Source organism: Pyxicephalus adspersus, chromosome 1, assembly GCF_032062135.1.
Source record: "Pyxicephalus adspersus chromosome 1, UCB_Pads_2.0, whole genome shotgun sequence".
Classification (NCBI taxonomy): domain Eukaryota; kingdom Metazoa; phylum Chordata; class Amphibia; order Anura; family Pyxicephalidae; genus Pyxicephalus; species Pyxicephalus adspersus.
Window position 1 is genome coordinate 90,801,643 of NC_092858.1, and position 19,044 is coordinate 90,820,686.

Consider the following 19,044-nt stretch of genomic DNA (forward strand, 5'->3'; position numbering starts at 1 on the left):
CATCCTTTGCTGCCAGCAACAACAAATCAGCGATAGGATGACGGATATGAGGCTGAGTGGTGTCTAAAGTCTCTGCGTCATGTAATAGGGAGGCAGCCATTTTGTAGAAGACTTCACACACTTGTTTAGGTATTTCGCCTCTTTAAATATGGCGCTCATATTGGAGACAGAAAATTGACAAGCCTAGTGACAGATAGCACTAACGTATTGCGAGGTCACTTCCTAGTCGTTTCTTCACCGAGTAGAGTGGAGCTGTCAGCAGTCAGAGTTGTAGAACCCGGGCAGCAGTGACATGGCGAGTTATCAGTACGGCCAGGTGAGTGCGGGAAGTGGTTAGGTGTGGTAATGTGTACACTGACACCCAGTCACATGAGGTGGGGCATGGAAGTACTGGGCTGGTGGAAGGAATGAGCCATGGCCAGGAATAATGCTCAGTAAGCCTAACAACGCCTTACAAGTCTGACAACATATATACACACAACAAGATTCTAATAGGTGATGGCCCTGTCAGACAGAAGTGTTCTCGGGTATTGGTATGTAATGTGACATAAGAGAAGGGCGGGGAGCCATGGCACCACCTTGTCTCTATAGAAGGAAGTGTTGTCACCGGGAACAGGAAGTGCACTGATCACCAGGGGAAAGGAAAACAAATGCAAGCTCCACATCTCAGCACTGGTAGGCAGCGATAAGTCACACATGTAGGTATAGATGCCATATAAAGCGCCATCATGGCATAGAATAATGTGTTTGGAGGGCACATAGAGATGGGGGAATGCTGAGATGAGGTTTGGTTTAAGGATAATAAAATAATTTTGGGGTCAGGGAAGCAGACAGCACAGACTGAGCGACATACCCCACTCACCTGTAGTAACACACAGACACATGCCAATACAATGACAATCATGTCTATATGTAGGCAACAAGCCATGGCGAGATGTGACAGTGGGTGCCTCTAGGGGGGGTTGTAGCTCCGGGCTCTGCTCTTCCTGCCTCTGGTGGAGGAGAACACAGGGCAGCCCTCATCTTCTCCATGCTGAGTCCTCCCCGGCTCACTGGAAGCAGTGACAGCAATTCATAGATGGAGTTTCAAAGATCTAAAAGGCTAGAATCTGTGAATCAGAACTGAGAGGTGCTTGGCATGCTGAATTAATTTATATAATAATAGAGTTCATTGTAAATCTATCTGCCTTCCTAGATGTCTCAGAGTTTACATGACAGCGCTGCCCGACAATAGCTTAGGATTAAATATATCCATGTCAGGTGTGCTTGAACCAGGTGCAACAACAAGGTTTTTATACTATGTGAATAGAAATGATTAACGATTAACATCATTATATATAATCCTTACAGACAGTAATGATATTTTTTAGATATTGGTTATAGTTTTTTTTTTTTTTTTTATAGAGCTGAAATATAGAAGTTGTTTGCAAAGTCGAGCAGAATACAAAGGACTTGTCACTATTGCTCATTCTCTTCTTGCAGCTCATCTATTCTTGGTCACAATACATTTCTGGGTTGTGGCCATCTTGGTAGAAGAATATGACTTTTTTTATATGTCCCCTGAGGACTGGGGGTTATTGGAGGACCTAAAGGTCCTCAGATGCAGCTTTCCCTCCAGCAAGGTGAACAGTGAGCAGTGCTTTCCATCAGGGAAGTATTTGCACCCATGCTGATTCCTTTTAATACCAAAAGCGGTAACCCACGAGCCACACACTCGAGGTGGAATCGCCAGGGAGTTTAAAAACTTACCTGGTAAGCGGTACCCGCGGTGTCCTCCAGCGATGCTTGGCATTTTCTTCCCCTGGCGATGCCGGCATTTCCGTCACCAGCATGTGAACGTTGGGAAGGTGAGGCCAGGGGAATCCGATGCCGAACGGGTATCTGCTCGCTAGTGTGTGGCTGGAGGGTGGGACCGTGCGGCTGGGAGGGAGGACCAGGCAGGAAATTTATAATACTAAGTATTATTAAATGTACCGCTTTTACATTTAAAAATACTTAGTATTCATACCGCCAGGGAGGTTAATATACTGTCTTCCTGACTTTCTGAATCACTGACTCAGAACAAGCATGTGGGAAGTGAAATCACAACCCTTGGCCTACAAACTGTTCTAGGTGACACAAAGTAGTGAAGTGATTGGCGGCCTGTACTTGGAGACGTGTGATGTCACTGATTATATGATCATATCTGGATCTAAGGCATTTGGTCCACACAGTGTATCTTATCTCCTCTATATAATGTATTGCAATGAATGTTTGTGTGCCTGGACTTCTGTATTCATAGCACAGCAACACGTGAACCTGGCGCGTGTCATTTGTTAGGACACTGACAATAAGGTGTCCCATGGTTTTTGTTTTCATTTAGTTGGGGTTACAGCTGGGCATTGTTCCTGGATTCCAGCTTTCCTCTTATGTAATAAAAAATGTGTTTTGCTTTGAGGAAGGATTGTAGCAATTTTCTAAATGTGATGTTTAGCACACGTTTACAGTTTCTCAGCAACTGATTGCTTTGCGTGAATTATTTTCTCTGAGAAATCACATAAAAGTTGTAATAAAATGTGTTTGGCTCTGATACATAACAGCAGTCCAAGTTCCTTGAAAGCAGATGTAGTCATATTAATCCTAAACATTCTAAACCCAAACAACCTACCCATGACCAGGCATGGAAAACACCCAGGAAGTGTCAGGTTTATTTCAGCTTTTAGCAAGTTTTAAACAGAATAATAGAAATCCGTAGATATTAGTGTAAAAATATGGAAGCTTTCCCAGAAAAGGTGGTTTTTATTTTAACAATGACAACCTAATGTAATAAACTATAAAAATGATTTAAGAAGTTTACCCTTGTGCCTTATAATATTTATGAATGTTTATACTAGTTGTAAATTGGTTTACTTCCACCAGGTGGCGATGTTGTATTGAAGTTTGTAAGCCTTGATCCTTACTCTTGGTATAATCCCTCCTCTGGGTCTTTCATATGATCAGGAGTGCAGTGAAATTATTTTTTCGCTCTGACACATGTTGTTGTACATTTGTAAAGGATGTTGCTTGCAGTGGTAGAGAATTGTCCACATATAATTGCATCTTGGTAATTACCAGTAGAATAGAATAGATCAAAATGTTTAGAAAAGAAAACTTGAATTATTTAGGTTTGTACGTTGTTTTACAGGGATACCATGGCTCTGGAGGACAAGCACCTGGGGCACCTCAAGGAGGCTATCATCCTGGACAACAATATGGAGGAGGTGTCCCTCATGGCCAGCCTGGGTATGGTGGTTCTGCACCTGGTGGACCATATGGACCTCCTCAAGGTGGCAGTTATGGACAGCCCATGCCAGGGGGTACAGCACCAGGGGGACCAGGAGGTCCTTATGGAGGCCACGCTCCCGGGGGACCTTATGGTGTACCAGGATCTAATCCTTATGGGTCTCCTCAACAAGGCCAATATGGACAAGCTTCTACTGGTAAGTCTGGTGTAAGTCCTGAGAGTCTAGAAAAATTTTATGTATATTAAGCATTGCTACTTACCTTTAACCTGTTAGGCTTTTAGATACATGTTTGCTTTTAAATTTTGACTTTATATTTTTTTCCTAGGAAATATACCTCCAGGCGTTAACCAAGAGGCTTACTCCTGGTTCCAGACTGTGGACGCTGACAGAAGTGGGTACATTACCTTAAAAGAGCTAAAACAAGCACTTGTCAACTCCAATTGGTCAGCATTCAATGATGAAACCTGTGTCCTGATGCTAAGTAAGTGTTTCTCTGCATTTGTTATTGGCTTCCAAATAAAGTGTATATTTTTTTATATACACAAAGTTGTGTAAATACATAATAATCAAACATAAATAATCAGAATGAATGAATGCCCAAATTTCTAAAGGTAATATTGGCAAAAAAAGTTTTACTTTAGGACAAAGTTTAAATTCGGGAGCAGGAAGACAGGAATGCCGGTGATCCTGGCAACCAAATCTGATGCGCAGCTCAGCTTTTTGCCTGAAACCTGGAGTGATCAGGCATCGTTGCAGACATTGTCTGTCCTTTTGTGCAATAATGACTTTGGGTTTCTTCAAAGTGGAATTTCCCACAATCTTATTGCTACCAAGTTGCTAGTTGTTTATCATTAAAATCCAAACTTTGCACAAATCATAGGGGAACACCTCATCACTACAAAATTACACCTGTTACTAAAGAACCTCTGTTTTAGTTACACAGTCGCTGTCTTTAGACAAAGCTGGTAGGTCCAAACCCTGTGCAGTTTGTAAATGAATGACTGGCAATGATATTAACACATATGTTGATTTGCAGACATGTTTGATCGGGGCCAGTCTGGTAAGATTGATCTATATGGATTTTCGGCTCTCTGGACATACATTCAGCAGTGGAAAAGCCTCTTCCAGCAGTATGACCGAGACAGGTCTGGCTCTATAAGCCAAACAGAACTACACCAAGGTAAATACTAATTCTACTAATAATATATTATAATGGGTAAAAATGTTTGGTAGTAAAATATTTATTCAAAGTAGCTCAGGACTCCAACCGGATGACATTAGGTTTGCTAAGGCACTAGGTATTCTAAACACCTATCGTGTTTTTTCACTTTCACTGTTTTCATCCATTTTTGCATCTTGTTACTGCTGATTTTCTCCAGACTCTCTCTGCCTATCTGCATGCAGCGTTTGTTGCACGTCAGCTTCCTAGTGACTACCATGGATTACATAGAAAGTTGGTTCTCTTGCAACACATTTTGGGAGGATGAAGGATCTCACATCAATGGCTAATAAATAATAGAGGACCCTGAAACATTTAGTCTCATGTTAAACGTATAAAAACATAAGAGATATTAAGCACTATAGAGCTATGTAGATTTGTTATATTGGTATTACCAATGTATACAAAATCTCTGTGGCTGTGTCTCTGGGCCTTCTGGACCTCCTCATATTTCCATTCCTCTTCCTTTGTGGGATTAGAATGATTGGTGTTGGTGACTCGGGATAGTGTTGCTATCACTCCCCTGTATATGAGATGAGTGATTAATTCTAGTGATTGGCTGCTGTATCTAAGCACTGTCACAGGAAGTGTCTGCCTTCTCCTCCATGGACACTGGACATGCCAGGTATTGAAACAACTGCAAAGGAGGATGGAATTCCCTGTATGGCAGGCTTAGTGGCATTGCAAACAACTGGACCTAAAAGACAATCAACTAGAATTGACAAAAGGAGAGTAGCAGCCTACATTTTTCTTTCAGTACAGGTTTCTTTTAATATTTTATTTAGGTTTCCTTTTATGTGTGGCAGAAAATGCCCAGTCATCATGTTTGTATATTAATGCAGAGGATGCATCGTGCTAACTGTGTCCTAACCTTAACTGGTCATCACCATGGTTACACACTGAGACTGCCAGCAGCAAAGGAAGCAAGTTGCATTGTGTGATACATTATTTATGGATAAACTAACTTGACAATTCTCCTAAGTTGACAAGCACACTATACCGACTTTCCAGCATTTTACCATATTACAAATAACAAATTTGCTGTTTTAATAATCAGCTAGTGGGTTAGTTCCCCATATAGTGCCATTACACCAGCTGACCTAAGTTTTTGTCATAAGTCGTGCATATATTATGATAATAAATATTTTCCAAATGTATTTAATGTTTGGGAAAATAATGTATATAAAACCATGTGTCAGTGTATTCCTTGCCCTTAAGACCAAGATTTGTAGTTTGCAGTTCCTGAGCAGTCTCAGCTCCCCTGAGTTCTGAAACTCTGTATTTGTTAACTAATTCAAGGAAAAACGATATTCTTGTGTACAGAAATAGATAGCCACTGTAGATGAATAGACTGCCAGTTTTGTTACGTGTATTGTATTTGTATACAAGTAGCTATATACATAAATTAACCCTTTCAGCACCCGAGGGCACCGATGTCTGGATGTTCTGGGCAAATGTAGCAGCGTCCGCTTTTGTCAGATATATTTATATTTAAAGGACATACGGCTTTTATTTTGTGCATTATTTAAAGCAATGCTGTCACCTATTATAGTTTTCTTAAATTAAAACATGCCTGCAAAGAAATATTACCTCTTCTGATGCCAACCCAACTGCAGTTGAATATCAGACTACCTTGCTTCAGTTGTCTATATAGAAATTTTTTTCAAATTATTAATATTTATTATTTTCTTTACAACTAGGGTAGTTTAATAAATTGGTGGATGAAATATAAAACTGAAACATTGATTATTAAATACATTTCTGCTTGTCTTTATGGTCAGCTTCTTACATTTTTCTGTCTGATCCCTTCACAGCTCTTTCCCAGATGGGATACAGCTTAAGTCCCCAATTCGTACAACAAGTGATGACGCGATATGCTCCACGCTCTGCCAACATGACCTTGCAGCTAGATGGCTTTATACAGGTGTGTACCAAGCTGCAGACCATGACAGAAGCATTCCGAGATAAGGACACAGGACGATCTGGCAATGCAAAACTGAGCTATGACGACTTCCTGACCATGGCAGTGGGACGACTTCTTTAAAATCTTAACAGCTGATCTGTATTTGCTCAAGTTACAGTTCATAGAAATGTATCCTTACCCTCCGTGATGAACAGATGATTGCAAATAATGCTGTAACAATTCCCGTATAGACAAACCATGTTACATTTTTGTCAGTCTGTTTTTTGTAAATAGGCTTACATATTGCCAACCTGTATTTAAACTCTTTTTTGCCTATAACCTTGCTCCTAAATTGTACAGCACTTTTGTATTATGTCAGGTTATATTCTTGCAAGTGGCTTACATACAAATACATACACTGTTTTAGATTACATTGGTACGGCTGGTATTATGATGGTTACTATTAAGGAAACTTTTTTATGAGAACTCCACAACACTACACAAATTGTTCATTTTATTATTACATGTTCAATATGATGCCCATTAGTAAAGATTACTGTCACTGAAAATAATCTATTGTCAAAGATTTTAGCGACAGAGGAACAAACAAGTGGTGTACACACAGCACCATTCTGTTCTATGGGGAGGGGGAGGACAAGATAGAGGTACCCCACCCTGCCTGTTACCAAACTTTTTTTTTTTTTTTTTTAAAGAGCAAGACACATCCATGTACACTAACCATGAAGCAAATCAGTCTTTGCTCCTTTGCTGCAAATGCATATCCTCCTTTTATATTCACTTTTTTAATTTCAGTGAATGAGGAAATACGGAGCGTGCTCCTGTCCAAAAAAGAAATGCTTTCTATATTCTAAATTCTTATAATACTCAATACAAATGTCAAATTCTATACCTAGTAACAGGGACATGAAAGATAATCATTGTCAAATACCAATTTGTGCTTGCCTATGACTCCTAGTAATATAGGAAGCTGCTACCTCTTAATTTGTGACATTGAGCAGAATTAGTCCAGCCAAAAGAAGCGTTGACTTTTATTTTGTTAAAACTGGACCATTTCTTGTGACTAATCTGTGCATGAAGCAGAATGTCAGAGCCTTGTTCATCAAATGATTTTGTAAGGTAAGACACCTATTAAAGAATCACTTATGTGTCATAACACATGTACCTTCTCCTCCTGTCTCTAACTGGGGGAAAGCATAGCAGACAGGATTTGCTTTCTCGGCATTAAGCACCTTCAGGCAGGTTGCTTGTGCTGGGCTTTCATTGTAGGCTCCATTTACATCACAACATGATGCACTTCAACACATGTACATGTTGGCATGTGTTAGGCAGTCTGTTCATTTTAAATAGGTTCTTTGATTTTCGTTATGTAAAATGCAGTGTATCGCAATACACAAAGCATTTGTGTCTATGCATTGTGGTTCATTACAACGCAATGTAGATGTTTGTAAGTGTAACAATGATTAAGGATCCACACACACACACACATACATCATGTCACCATGTTTTATGAATTGTTTATGAATTTGGTTAAAAAAAAGTTATGTATACAGTTATATTAGAGCAACTTTTTCATTTTGATTTATGGTATCATCGGTGGTTTTGTAAAACATAACACTTTTTTTTTTGTTTTGTATGATCTCATACAAATATCTGTATGTTCTAATTCCATAAATATTTTATGCACTTCAGGTATCGTAGAGAAAACAACTGTTTGAAGTTTTGTTAAAATTGTGGTATCATTTTGTATAAAACCTAAAAAAAAGTTTTCATGATTTCTATTTGCCAAAGCTTTATAAATCCCCCAAGGTTTTCAGGAAAATGAATTTCTTATTAAATAAATATATGTATATGTAAGGAGTTAACTAAAATGATGTCTCATGCTAGTGTGTGCTACCTAAAATATCATTTTATGGATGTGTTTTTTTTAATTCCTTGTGTTGGTGGTCTCTCATTTTAATGGTTAGTCAACTTGGTACTAATACTTCACTGTTCTGTAGATGCTGGAGAGGTCTGTACACCCACCAGAGACACAGGGGGGTAAAAATTATAAGGGAGAGGATTTTATAACCTTTTAATGTTTAAAATGAGGTGATAAGCTTGCTTTTTAAAAAGATTGTGTAGTATGCAACAGAGGTAATGCAAACACCCTCAGGTGGCTGAGAACTCTCAAAAATCCAATGGAATCTGACATTTGCTCAAATGTTCCCTGGTTCCCTGGAATCAAATACTGCAATTGACCTGAAAGATTCCTATGAGGAATTGTTTGCAGGAATGTCTGATTCCCTGTTTTATAAATAGATCCTCAGGAGTGAGAAGGAATCAGACATCCATGATAAATAAGGATATCATACTGCCTGAGTCTCTGAGGTGACTCGGCCTACTCATACCTTTTACTAAAATATCCCTGGATAGGCAATTAATTGCTTTATGAATTAAAGCAAATATAAACCCCAAAATATATATTACTGCTTAATAGACCAAAAGTGAGGTGGCTACATGCTAACGTTCTTTTTCCTATTTTTATTTCTTTACACCCAAAAATCTTCCCAGTAACAAACTTCCTGTCTTAGGGGGGGACAACATTCACTCTACTGTATCTATAGACAAGTAGAATTATCACCCTATGTGTTAGAAAAAGAAGGTCTCCCTCTCATTTCTAGGCTATAGGGGATGGGTTTCTGAACTGCATACTAAACTAGACAGTAACAACAATACTGTTTAATATTTCAGTGCAGCAATAGGCATGGGAAGTTGCCAGCTCACTGGATTTTTTATTTTTTTGTTTGCATTTAAATGCTATAACAAAACAGATTTATAGAGAGGTGAATTGGACATTCGCTGAAACATTCACTGGTGGAGAATCAATTACTGCACTTGAAGCACATGACCCCAGAAGATTCCCCACCACGGAATGTTTCAGTGAATGTCAGATTTACTACATTAGAAAAAAATTATACATTTAACAAACACAAATGGAGAAGTACATTGATCGGGTAAAAATGCACACTTTACATTTGTGGATGCCTCACACATTTTTAAGGCCTATGCCTTATAAAAGTATTGTTGATTTACCAGATCTGGCAATATGACCTAATGTTTGCAGTATTCTTTCCTGGGAGTCATGTAAACAATCATACCCTCCATGTAGTGTATTGATAAATCATACAGATTAGTATAATTTTAATAACCTTGAAGACTTCTTATCATGCAGTACAGCTGCGAGCAGAATATCAAGCATTGCAGTGAGTTAATATCTAGTCTTTGTCCCGGATGAGTCTGGACCTTAGACTATGACTATGCTGTCAGTGTAGCGCTGATCTCCATGGCTGTATCAGGGTAAATGCTTGTGCAGCAGAACAGTGTGAAAAGTCATGCACAAAAGGTACCAGAGATGAGCCGAGGGTTGGCATAGAGGTGGCATGTGACCTTCAGGGCTTTCTAACACCAAACACAGAGCCTTTCCATCAAAGTGACCATCTGTTTGTGAAGCAAAGTAGACATTTCACAGAGCAGTGCTCAGGTTTGAACATACAGAAAACTTTTTGTTTGCCAATTGTGCAGTAAATACTCATAATAAATACCTGATATAGTTAAAAGATGTCTCATCCTTCTATTAGTGTCAGATATGCTTTATTTTGTCTCAAAAAGTAAGGCCACAACATTTTCCACACAACATGTTCCTGGTAGGTAGATTGATGTTTTCTTTCAGTAGCCAGTATTTCAAACATTGGGCCTGATTTATTAAAGCTTTCAAAAACTGGAGCGGATACACATTCATCAGTTAAGCCGGGGATTCAGCAAACCTGGAATGGATCTGGTCCAGGATTCAAAACATTTGCTAGCAACTAGCCAATTACTTCAATTACTTAAATCCAATCCAGGTTTGCTGGATCACCCAGCTTCACTGATGAAAGTGTATCCTCTCCAGCCTTGGAGAGCTTTAATAAATCAAAACCAGTGAAGGAAGCATAAGTAAACTAGCCGGATACAAGACTTGAATTAAGACATGATTATATACCGTATTTTTCGGACCATAAGACGCACTGGACCATAAGACGCACCAGTTTTTTGGAGAAGGGAAATGAAGAAAACAAAGATTCTGAAACAAATAGTGTCCTAAAATATTTTATGTGCATTAAAAACCAACATCACAGTCATAAACACATGTAATAAACCCTGTTTGTATTGTGGGCTTGTAATTCTTAGGATTAACTCCCGGGTATGATAAATATATTTATTTATTATATTAAAATCATAAATTATAATATAATACATAAATATAAATAATAATTTAAAACAATAATGAAATAAATAAAATTAAAAAATAAATAAAATAAATAAATAAATAAATTAAAATGTACGGTACTTTTATTTTTATGTTGTGTGGCGTTTTTGTACTGTAAAAAACATTTAGAAGCAGATTACATTGTAATATGCCTTTAAATTTTCCTCACATCACTGGAAGAGGACTCATCCTCCGAGTGCTGTGAGGGGGGGATTTGTGCCTCACACAGAGACACAGGCACACAAGCTGCAGCTGCTCGTATCCATGGAGAGATGCATAGCATAATGTAGGATTTCTGCATACATCTCACTACAGATACCAGCAAGCAGAGCTGCGGACACTGGGTGAGTATTTCCTTTCAGTTGTAATCCGATTGTCATACAATGTATGACAATCGGATTGCAATATAACATTTGTTTACATTGTGTTTGTGTTGTGTACCGTATATGTGATTTTACTATGTGTGCTGTGAGTGATCTTCAGCACGCTATTCAGGGAACACAGCATGACTTTGTCAGCCAATCATGCTGAGAGTGGGAGGACGCCGGGAGCAAGATACAGGAGACAGTCACTCTGGCTGCGCTGAACAGGAGACAGAAGAAAAGGCAGAGGGGGGGGGGCGATACAGGGGGGACGAGACAGCAGCTGGGAAGGATACATTTTGATACATTTGGACCATAAGACGCAGGGACTTTTTCCCCCCACTTCTGGGGGAAAAAAAGTGCGTCTTATGGTCCGAAAAATACGGTAGTTTCTTCATCTAATAAAATGTTGATTCCCTTATTTAACAATCCCATCATCACTGCAGCAACCACAACTGTCCCTGTATACGTACCTTTTTCTCAAGGTTTCATTGCCCATTCTATTGATTTTACTGGCCTGCCTTGTTCTCTCCTCTTGCCAGACGATCCTTAATCATAATCTCTCACACTGCTCACAAAATGCCATGACTTCACAGTGACTTTAATGTTGTGACCCACAGCTGAGCACAGTCATGTTGAAAGTAATTTGCCTCACAATGTACGAGATAGGGACTGTAGGTTTGTTCTTAAATTGAATTTGTATGTAAGTCAGAACAGGTACAATATTTTAATAAATGCAATTAGGACAGATGTTTGCCTCATCATATTATTAGGCAACATGTTTGTCAGTTACTGTAAAAATTCCTCACTGAGTTATTCACAAACAGAAAAAAAAAACTTTATTGAGCCTAGACATTGATTAACTTCAGGAGCAAGCTGTGCTTTGATATACAAAAAGAAACAACTACAGAGTTTGGCTTGGTCATTAAAGAGCTAAAAAAGCTTGCAGAGCAGCAAAAGACTTCTTCTGCAAGTCATGCCAACTGCCCCCTCCCCCTCCCGTAACGTCAAGACTCTGTCCTGCACACCAACGAGCAGGGAAGATCGTTCGTATCTAGTAGTCGTTCGTATGTCAGATGTCCTTAACTCGGGGACTACCTGTATTGCATTTCATGTAGCCAAATGCATACGTGTAAATAGGTCCTTAATTATTGAAAAAAAACTTTTACGCACATTTGGTGAAAAATACTTTTATTTAAACTGGAATGTTGTAATATTGTAACAGTGGTTGAAATTCAAATTATTGTGCACTAGGATCAGGGCTTTAAACAATATACACAATCTCAATATAAAAACATTTCAATAAATAGCTAAACATAATTCACATTATCTGCATTTGTGCTTGGGCATTTATTAAGGCATCTTTTTTTTTTTTTTTTTTTATACCCACAAAGATGTTTAAGGCTGGTGTATTGAAAGAAAATTGCAATGCGTGGGATAGATGATGTTTTAAGATGAGCAAGCTTCAGATACCAGTGGATGTTTTAGATATATAAAGGTAATTGACCTTTATTTTAAGCTCTCAGTATATATATAATTTAGCATTTTGGTCCTAGGTGGAAGTGACTTGCATGCAGAAGTCTACCACTTCTCTGGCAGTTTGTAGCTTGGCGGGGAATGTCTGTCTGTGACCGGTTCACAAGCTTGTGTGCCCCTTGCATACAGCCCCAAACAATACCCTTTGATCCCTGTGGAGATTATAGGACTATCTGTGCTATTATGCCATCCAAAGCCACAGGCTGTGAATCTTCCCTGTGTCAGCACCATTGGGTCAGCCTATTAAGTACCTCACTGCATCCTGCCCTCATCCTGAGCACTGGTTTTGTTGATTTATAGGACATTAAAAGTAGTTTGTAGTTGGGGAAAGTCCAGCATATGTTTCTAAAACAACAGAAATTTAAAATACAGATTGTGGTGCTGACATTTTACGATTTGTAAAGCAGGACAAGTCCTTTAAAAATGAAAGCTTTGGAAGATGGTAAAATATATCAATGCCATGACATTGTGAATGCTTCCTGTAATTGGACCTTTAGTGAACTGCAGATCTCTTTGTCATGTACAGGAGTAGGATGTCCTATAATAAATTACACCCAGATATACTTACCTCACTATAGTAATGTACAGACTGTTCCCCGCTTTAGACACACATGCCTACCACCTAGGACCTTATGATCCAGCTTACTGGCTGTAAAAATATCTGGAGGTAAAGAGCAGAATACAAACCAGTGTTTGCATTAGAGAAATTCACAGTCCTACATCTTGGAAAATTCCTCATTTTCTATGAGCAACATCTTCCATGCTGACTCTTCCCCACACTCCTACTACAAAGGTTTCTATTTCACACTCGTTTTCTCCACGGGCAATTCTGAAATATCCTTGCTCTCCCCAGTCTTTGCCCCATGAGTTGGCAGCAAGCTACAGTGAAGAGAAGATGAGAACAGATCAGGAACACATTTCATAGTCTTAATATAATAATACACTGTAGGTTGTGTTTTTATTTCACAACAGCTACACAAGCACTGTGGCGGTGCCAAAGCTGAAACTAACTCAAATGCTTTTTGTAAATATTAGCAGTTAAAGAAAACATTCACAGAAGATGTATGCAGGATATTATTACTTATCCTATTTTTTAAAAATGTTATTTTCTTGACTGTCATGCAGTTCCAACAGCTCTAGCATTCAGTGGTTACCAATCTGGGAAATATATGCAGATAATTGTTTGTGCTTTAATTTGGCTTTTCCTGTTTATATTTTTGTTTTTACTCAGTGGGCCTGATTTGTTAAAGCTTTCTAAGACTGGAGAGGATACACTTTCATCAGTGAACCTGGGTGATCCAGTATACCTGGAAAAGATCTGGTGCAGAGTGGAAAACATTTGCTAACAAATAGTAAATGACTTTTGGGAAATCCGTTCTAGGTTTGCTGGTTCACCAATCTTGGAGAGCTTTAATAAAAAGGTCCAGTGTCTCAAAAAAGACACTTTCCTTTATATTATCCCTATTCCCCTTATCTGCCATTGTAATGACAATATGATGCCAAATATCATACCCTTCTCTGTTTAAGTGGACAGGGAAGTGAAAAAGAACCTCACTGAAAATAGGTGGCGTGGCCGCTGACTCCCACTTCCTTACAATGGTGGATTAAAAAAAACAAAGCTATTAGAAATACACAACCATACATGCAGGGATCTGAATATTAGGAATTTATTGATGAGACCTCTTGAATTGAATCACCAAACATCCCCCTCTATTGCACATCTTGCTCAAGACTAAAGCTACGTACACACGTCAGATTTTTATCGCCCGATAATCGGCATCAGCCAATTATCGGGTAAAAATCTGCCGCGTGTACAGTCGGTGTCGTCCATCGTCCGGACGACCGACCTGCCGGATCCACGGACGATGGACGACAGCCGATCCTAATGAAAGGGAAGGGGAGAGCGCGCAGCAGGGTGCCGCTCCGTCGCTCCCCCCCTCCCCTCTCCATAGAGCATGAACGGTGCTGTATGTACAGCACCGTTCATGCATCGTGCACACCCTTGTCGTTGGAAAGGATCGTGAAAGATCCTTTCCAACGACAAAAATTGGAAGTGTGTACGCAGCTTAACTCTACAGGGACCAATAAAATATCAAAACTTTTCCCCAATACAATTATTAACACATCATACCTAAACCTTTTCTTTTCTAATTCAGCAAATCATACACTACATTATATGTATATTAGCATGCCCAAACCTACTGTAATAAATAAATGTATAATTACCCAATATTTGTGAATCTGTCCATTGGGTGCTAGCTCTTCTCCCCATCTAATAAAAAAGAAGACAATTACACAGTATCCAAACAACATTCTACCCTTCCATATATTTTGTAGGGTTATACTAGGAGTGATTTATTTATACAAAGCTCATTCATCACTATTGTCCCAACCTTTTCTGATCCCTCTGCCTCTAAAAGAAACTCTAGGCAGATATAAAGATGCTGATTATTGCAACCATCTAATCATTCTCCTTTTATTGTTTATCATAGGAAGGGGGTAATGGACAGGGTTAACCTCCCTGTGTTATCAAATATAGAGTATGTATTACATCTATTTGTAATCTGTATTTATATTTTTGCTTGGAGATCAGCATAACCTAATTTAAACTTACATGTACAGTAGCTTTACCATTTATATGTATTTTTGATATTGGGCAGCACGGTTGCTCAGAGGTTAGCACTCTGGCCATTAACCACTAGGTCCCAGGTCTGAATCTCGGCCAGAGCACTATCTGCATGGAGTTTGCAGGTTCTTCCAGTGTTTGAGTGGGTTTCCTCTGGGTATTTCAGTTTCCTCCCACATCCGAAAAAAAAATGCAGTGAGGTTAATTGGCTACCCCCAAAATTGACCTTGGACTGTATTAAAGACATATGACTGGTAGGGATATTAGATTGTGAGCCTCTTTGATGGACAGTGTCATGACTATGGACTTTGGACAGCGCTGTGTAATATGATGGCGCTATATAAATACTGTATAATAATTACTTTGTTTTTACAGTTCATCACATGGTAGGTAGACTTAAATCTGTGGCTTGGTATAGGTATAAAGAAGCTGTGTAAAAGTGGCACGCTTCTCCATATTAATATTGAATTCTCTATGTTTGTTGAAAATCTTATGTCAGATGACATAAGCATTAAATATTTTCTGATCCAAGAGCAATTATAAATATAACATGGCCCTCTTTATGCAAAGGCTTGATCAGTACCAGTACCAGTGCTGTGTTACTATGGGGATGGGCACAGCTTGAGATCAGACCAGTATTAGAGAACATTCCTAAGCAATCAGCAAGTGTGGAATTTGCTGAGACAGAGCTAAAAATGAGCAAGGACATTTTAGACAATATATAGAAATCTGGCTCCTGCACCTTACTTCTTAACATTGTTAGAAATATTAAATGAGTGTTCTTACAGCTTTACCTTTGCATTGTTCAGTGCATTGTCATGTTCTGTACCTGTTCTATTTTGGTGCCTACTGTTCCTGGCCAGACATCACACCCTTGACATCAGGTTGGCCCAACATGGAAAGGGCAGTGCAGGATGTTATAGAGTCTCCTTAGGGTAGACATAATGTTCAGTTCTAGGCTCCACATGTCCTTTTGCCCCCCGTGAGATTACTCTGATGCTTCCTGCCTTTCCCTTCCGCTGATTTCAGGGACAGTAACATTATGCTTATATCCTTTTATGAACTTTTTTTTTTGCTTAGTGCAGTAATAAATGTCACGTCATGTCAAGTGACAAGAATGGAACTAGATTGTATACTAATAAGCACATATTTCTAAGAATAAAATCTACCAAGGGGACATTTATATTTGTATTTTTAATGCCTGACAGTTTCTGCGCTTTATGTGTATTTTTCCCATGGAGTATGATAATTTTATCTTGAACTGCATTTTATTTATAGCACATAAATGCATAATTTTTATTTTATGTTAATACTAAGCAAAAATGTTAGTACAGAATTTGACATATTTTCAGCCTGAGCAAATTTAAAAAAAAAAAAACTTGCCTTGTGTTTTTAACTCCACCAAGTTAAATGTATACATATTATGTATGTAACGTGTATTATATAAGCGGGGATTACAAGCTGCTAAAGAAAGAAAACCTTTTATGTTAAAAACAAACATTTTTATACTATTGGTCTAAAGAAAAAAAGAATAAGGATCTTTCAGTGCAGCGGATCTATTTCCCTAATAACTCCCAACGGCCATAGCTTTTTCCATATATTCACAAAAACAATGAATATTATACTTCCTGTCTGCAGATGTTATCCATTGTTTGGCTCCTTTTCATATCCTAATCTATAGTTTCATACCTAATGCCTGAATATTCTTTGTAATGGATCTCCAACCATGACCAAACATTTGGCAATGTAATAGTTGAAGCTAGATAGTTTGTGTAAGCCACATTTATGTCACCTTTCATGTCACCTTTGAATCCCTATTGATCCTTCGAGTAATGATAGTGTGGGTACACTGTGTAAGAGTTAGAGAGCAGTAATTTACTGCAGCAAGATTCTCAATCTACCTACATATCAACTACACGGTACAGTGGGCAGTTTTCCAAATGATAGGTCATAAGAAGCAGACCAGACCTTTGGAATATTATATAATATATTTATAATATATAATACATTTTTTTGGGATGTGGCATATAGTTATTGTTTATTGGTGTATTTAGAGAGATACTATAACCTGAAAATGATATAATACATATTTCTGCCAGGAACCTGTAGTGATAATAAATTTTCGCTGTCTGTCCCCATTATAAATATTTCACTAGTGTCGAGAGATCCAACGTCATGCAACTTTTGTGAAGCTGATTGCATTCTGCAAAAGTGTTGGATTTACAAAAGTTGGTGACTGGCAATTGCTTTTAAAATTGGCCTGAATTCAATAAACATTGGAAAACCTCCCATAAAACATAATTACAAAACGAGTGGAACCTATACAGCTATGTAATCCAAGAAGGGAATGTGAATAACACATATTTACTCCCATAAATGTTGTAAACACCCAGCATTAAACAGTCTTATATTTTACTTACCCAATGACCCTCACGGAATGCGTTCCATGATGACGGAAGCTCTCTGGTTCTCCAGCCATTACAGGTGTGTGCCTATAGACTCCAGTTTTATACATGAAGAAGTCTTCATGCACTTCCATTATGGCTGTAAAGGACATATTGGGACCATCAATTATAATGGCAGTATGGATAATAAGAACGAGATAGAAGAATAGCTGTCAACCTGTGTGTATAACTCAGTTTGATTAATTTTATCTACAGTAATTTACATGGTTGAACATATGTATTATGACAGTAAAATTGTATTATGGAGAAGCTGATCAAGTAGTAAGTGATAAATTAAATGAGAGACAGAATATTAATATGTTCAGTAACTCTGCTAGTTCATTTAGTAAAACATTTTCTCTGCACAGCTTACCTTGAACTGGACCATTCTCAAATATTTCCTTCATTATTTCTTTTTCCTATAGGTGAAATAATATTATTATTATTATTAATATTAAATAATATTAATGTTAATAAACTGGGCATCATGAATAGGAAAACCAACAAATTCATCGTCACAGTTATAGACTGTTTCCTTCGACCTATGTAGTGTTTCTCTGAAACTCTTGTTTTTACTTGGTTTTGCTGCTGTTGTACAGTATTCCTAAATTCCATCCCTGCTAAAGTACCCAGATATATGTGACTACTCCCCAGATTTCTATGATGCATTATCAAAGCTAGGAAGCACATCAGGCCCAATAGCAGCCATGTCTTACAACTGACAAATAAGGACCTAATGCATTTATTGGTCAATAAAAAGTTGCAGAGAGTTGCAAGTGAGAGGAAGCACTGTAGCAATGTGATCAGTAAGCTGTGCTATCTATTTGCTCCTTTGGATTTGGGAGCTGAGTAAAGATCAGGAAGTAATGATCAGGAGCCTTTTTAAGGGGTTAGATTGTCCTACATGTCCCTTTTAATCTATATGGTATATACAAGATTACACATTTATAACATTGTACAAACACGTGTTTAAACCAATTCTTCCTGAAACAGAACCTGAAATCCTTAGTAATATCATGCTGTGCCTATGCAGAATATCCTTCAAAGAGCAGATCTGCAGAAGGACTTACATTGGATGGCAGACGGTAGGCTGGTGTAGACTGATAGATCTCATTAGATGATGCATAAGGGTTTGGGCAGTGAGCAGTGGCCTGCCTCTTTCCCCTGCCCATAGAGCGGCTGTGCATCATACATGGTGTGGATGCTCCGTTTGTATTTTGACTTGAAAATGGGTAACATTCCTCTGTTACAATCCTGAAAAGATAAAAAAAAGAGCAAAAAATATAGCAAAAAACTGAAAAAATATAACAACAATGTAATATAAAATTCATATATTAAATGTTTTTAAAACTCAAGTCTTCTCTTTACCAAATTAGATTATCAGG

The 19,044-nt window shown here is 38.3% G+C and overlaps 2 protein-coding genes across 2 annotated transcripts in view; one reads left to right on the top strand and one right to left on the bottom strand.

Moving 5' to 3' along the window:
* Positions 1–156: 156 nt before the first annotated feature.
* PEF1 (penta-EF-hand domain containing 1) lies at positions 157–10,002 on the top strand. The gene is made up of 5 exons (XM_072418665.1): positions 157–316; positions 3,164–3,458; positions 3,589–3,744; positions 4,300–4,443; positions 6,297–10,002. The coding sequence occupies exons 1-5, from the start codon at positions 293–295 to the stop codon at positions 6,524–6,526; spliced, it is 849 nt and encodes a 282-aa protein (XP_072274766.1). The 5' UTR covers positions 157–292; the 3' UTR covers positions 6,527–10,002.
* Positions 10,003–12,227: 2,225 nt separating this feature from the next.
* Positions 12,228–19,044, bottom strand: part of TINAGL1 (tubulointerstitial nephritis antigen like 1) — a 30,712-nt gene continuing 23,895 nt past the window's right edge. Inside the window, exons 8-12 of the mRNA XM_072418687.1 lie at positions 18,730–18,913; positions 18,033–18,078; positions 17,636–17,759; positions 14,816–14,861; positions 12,228–13,468 (exon numbers count right to left, since the gene is read on the bottom strand). Coding sequence (XP_072274788.1) covers positions 13,325–13,468; positions 14,816–14,861; positions 17,636–17,759; positions 18,033–18,078; positions 18,730–18,913 — 544 coding nt within the window. The 3' untranslated portion in view covers positions 12,228–13,324. The remainder of the gene's footprint in view (positions 13,469–14,815; positions 14,862–17,635; positions 17,760–18,032; positions 18,079–18,729; positions 18,914–19,044) is intronic.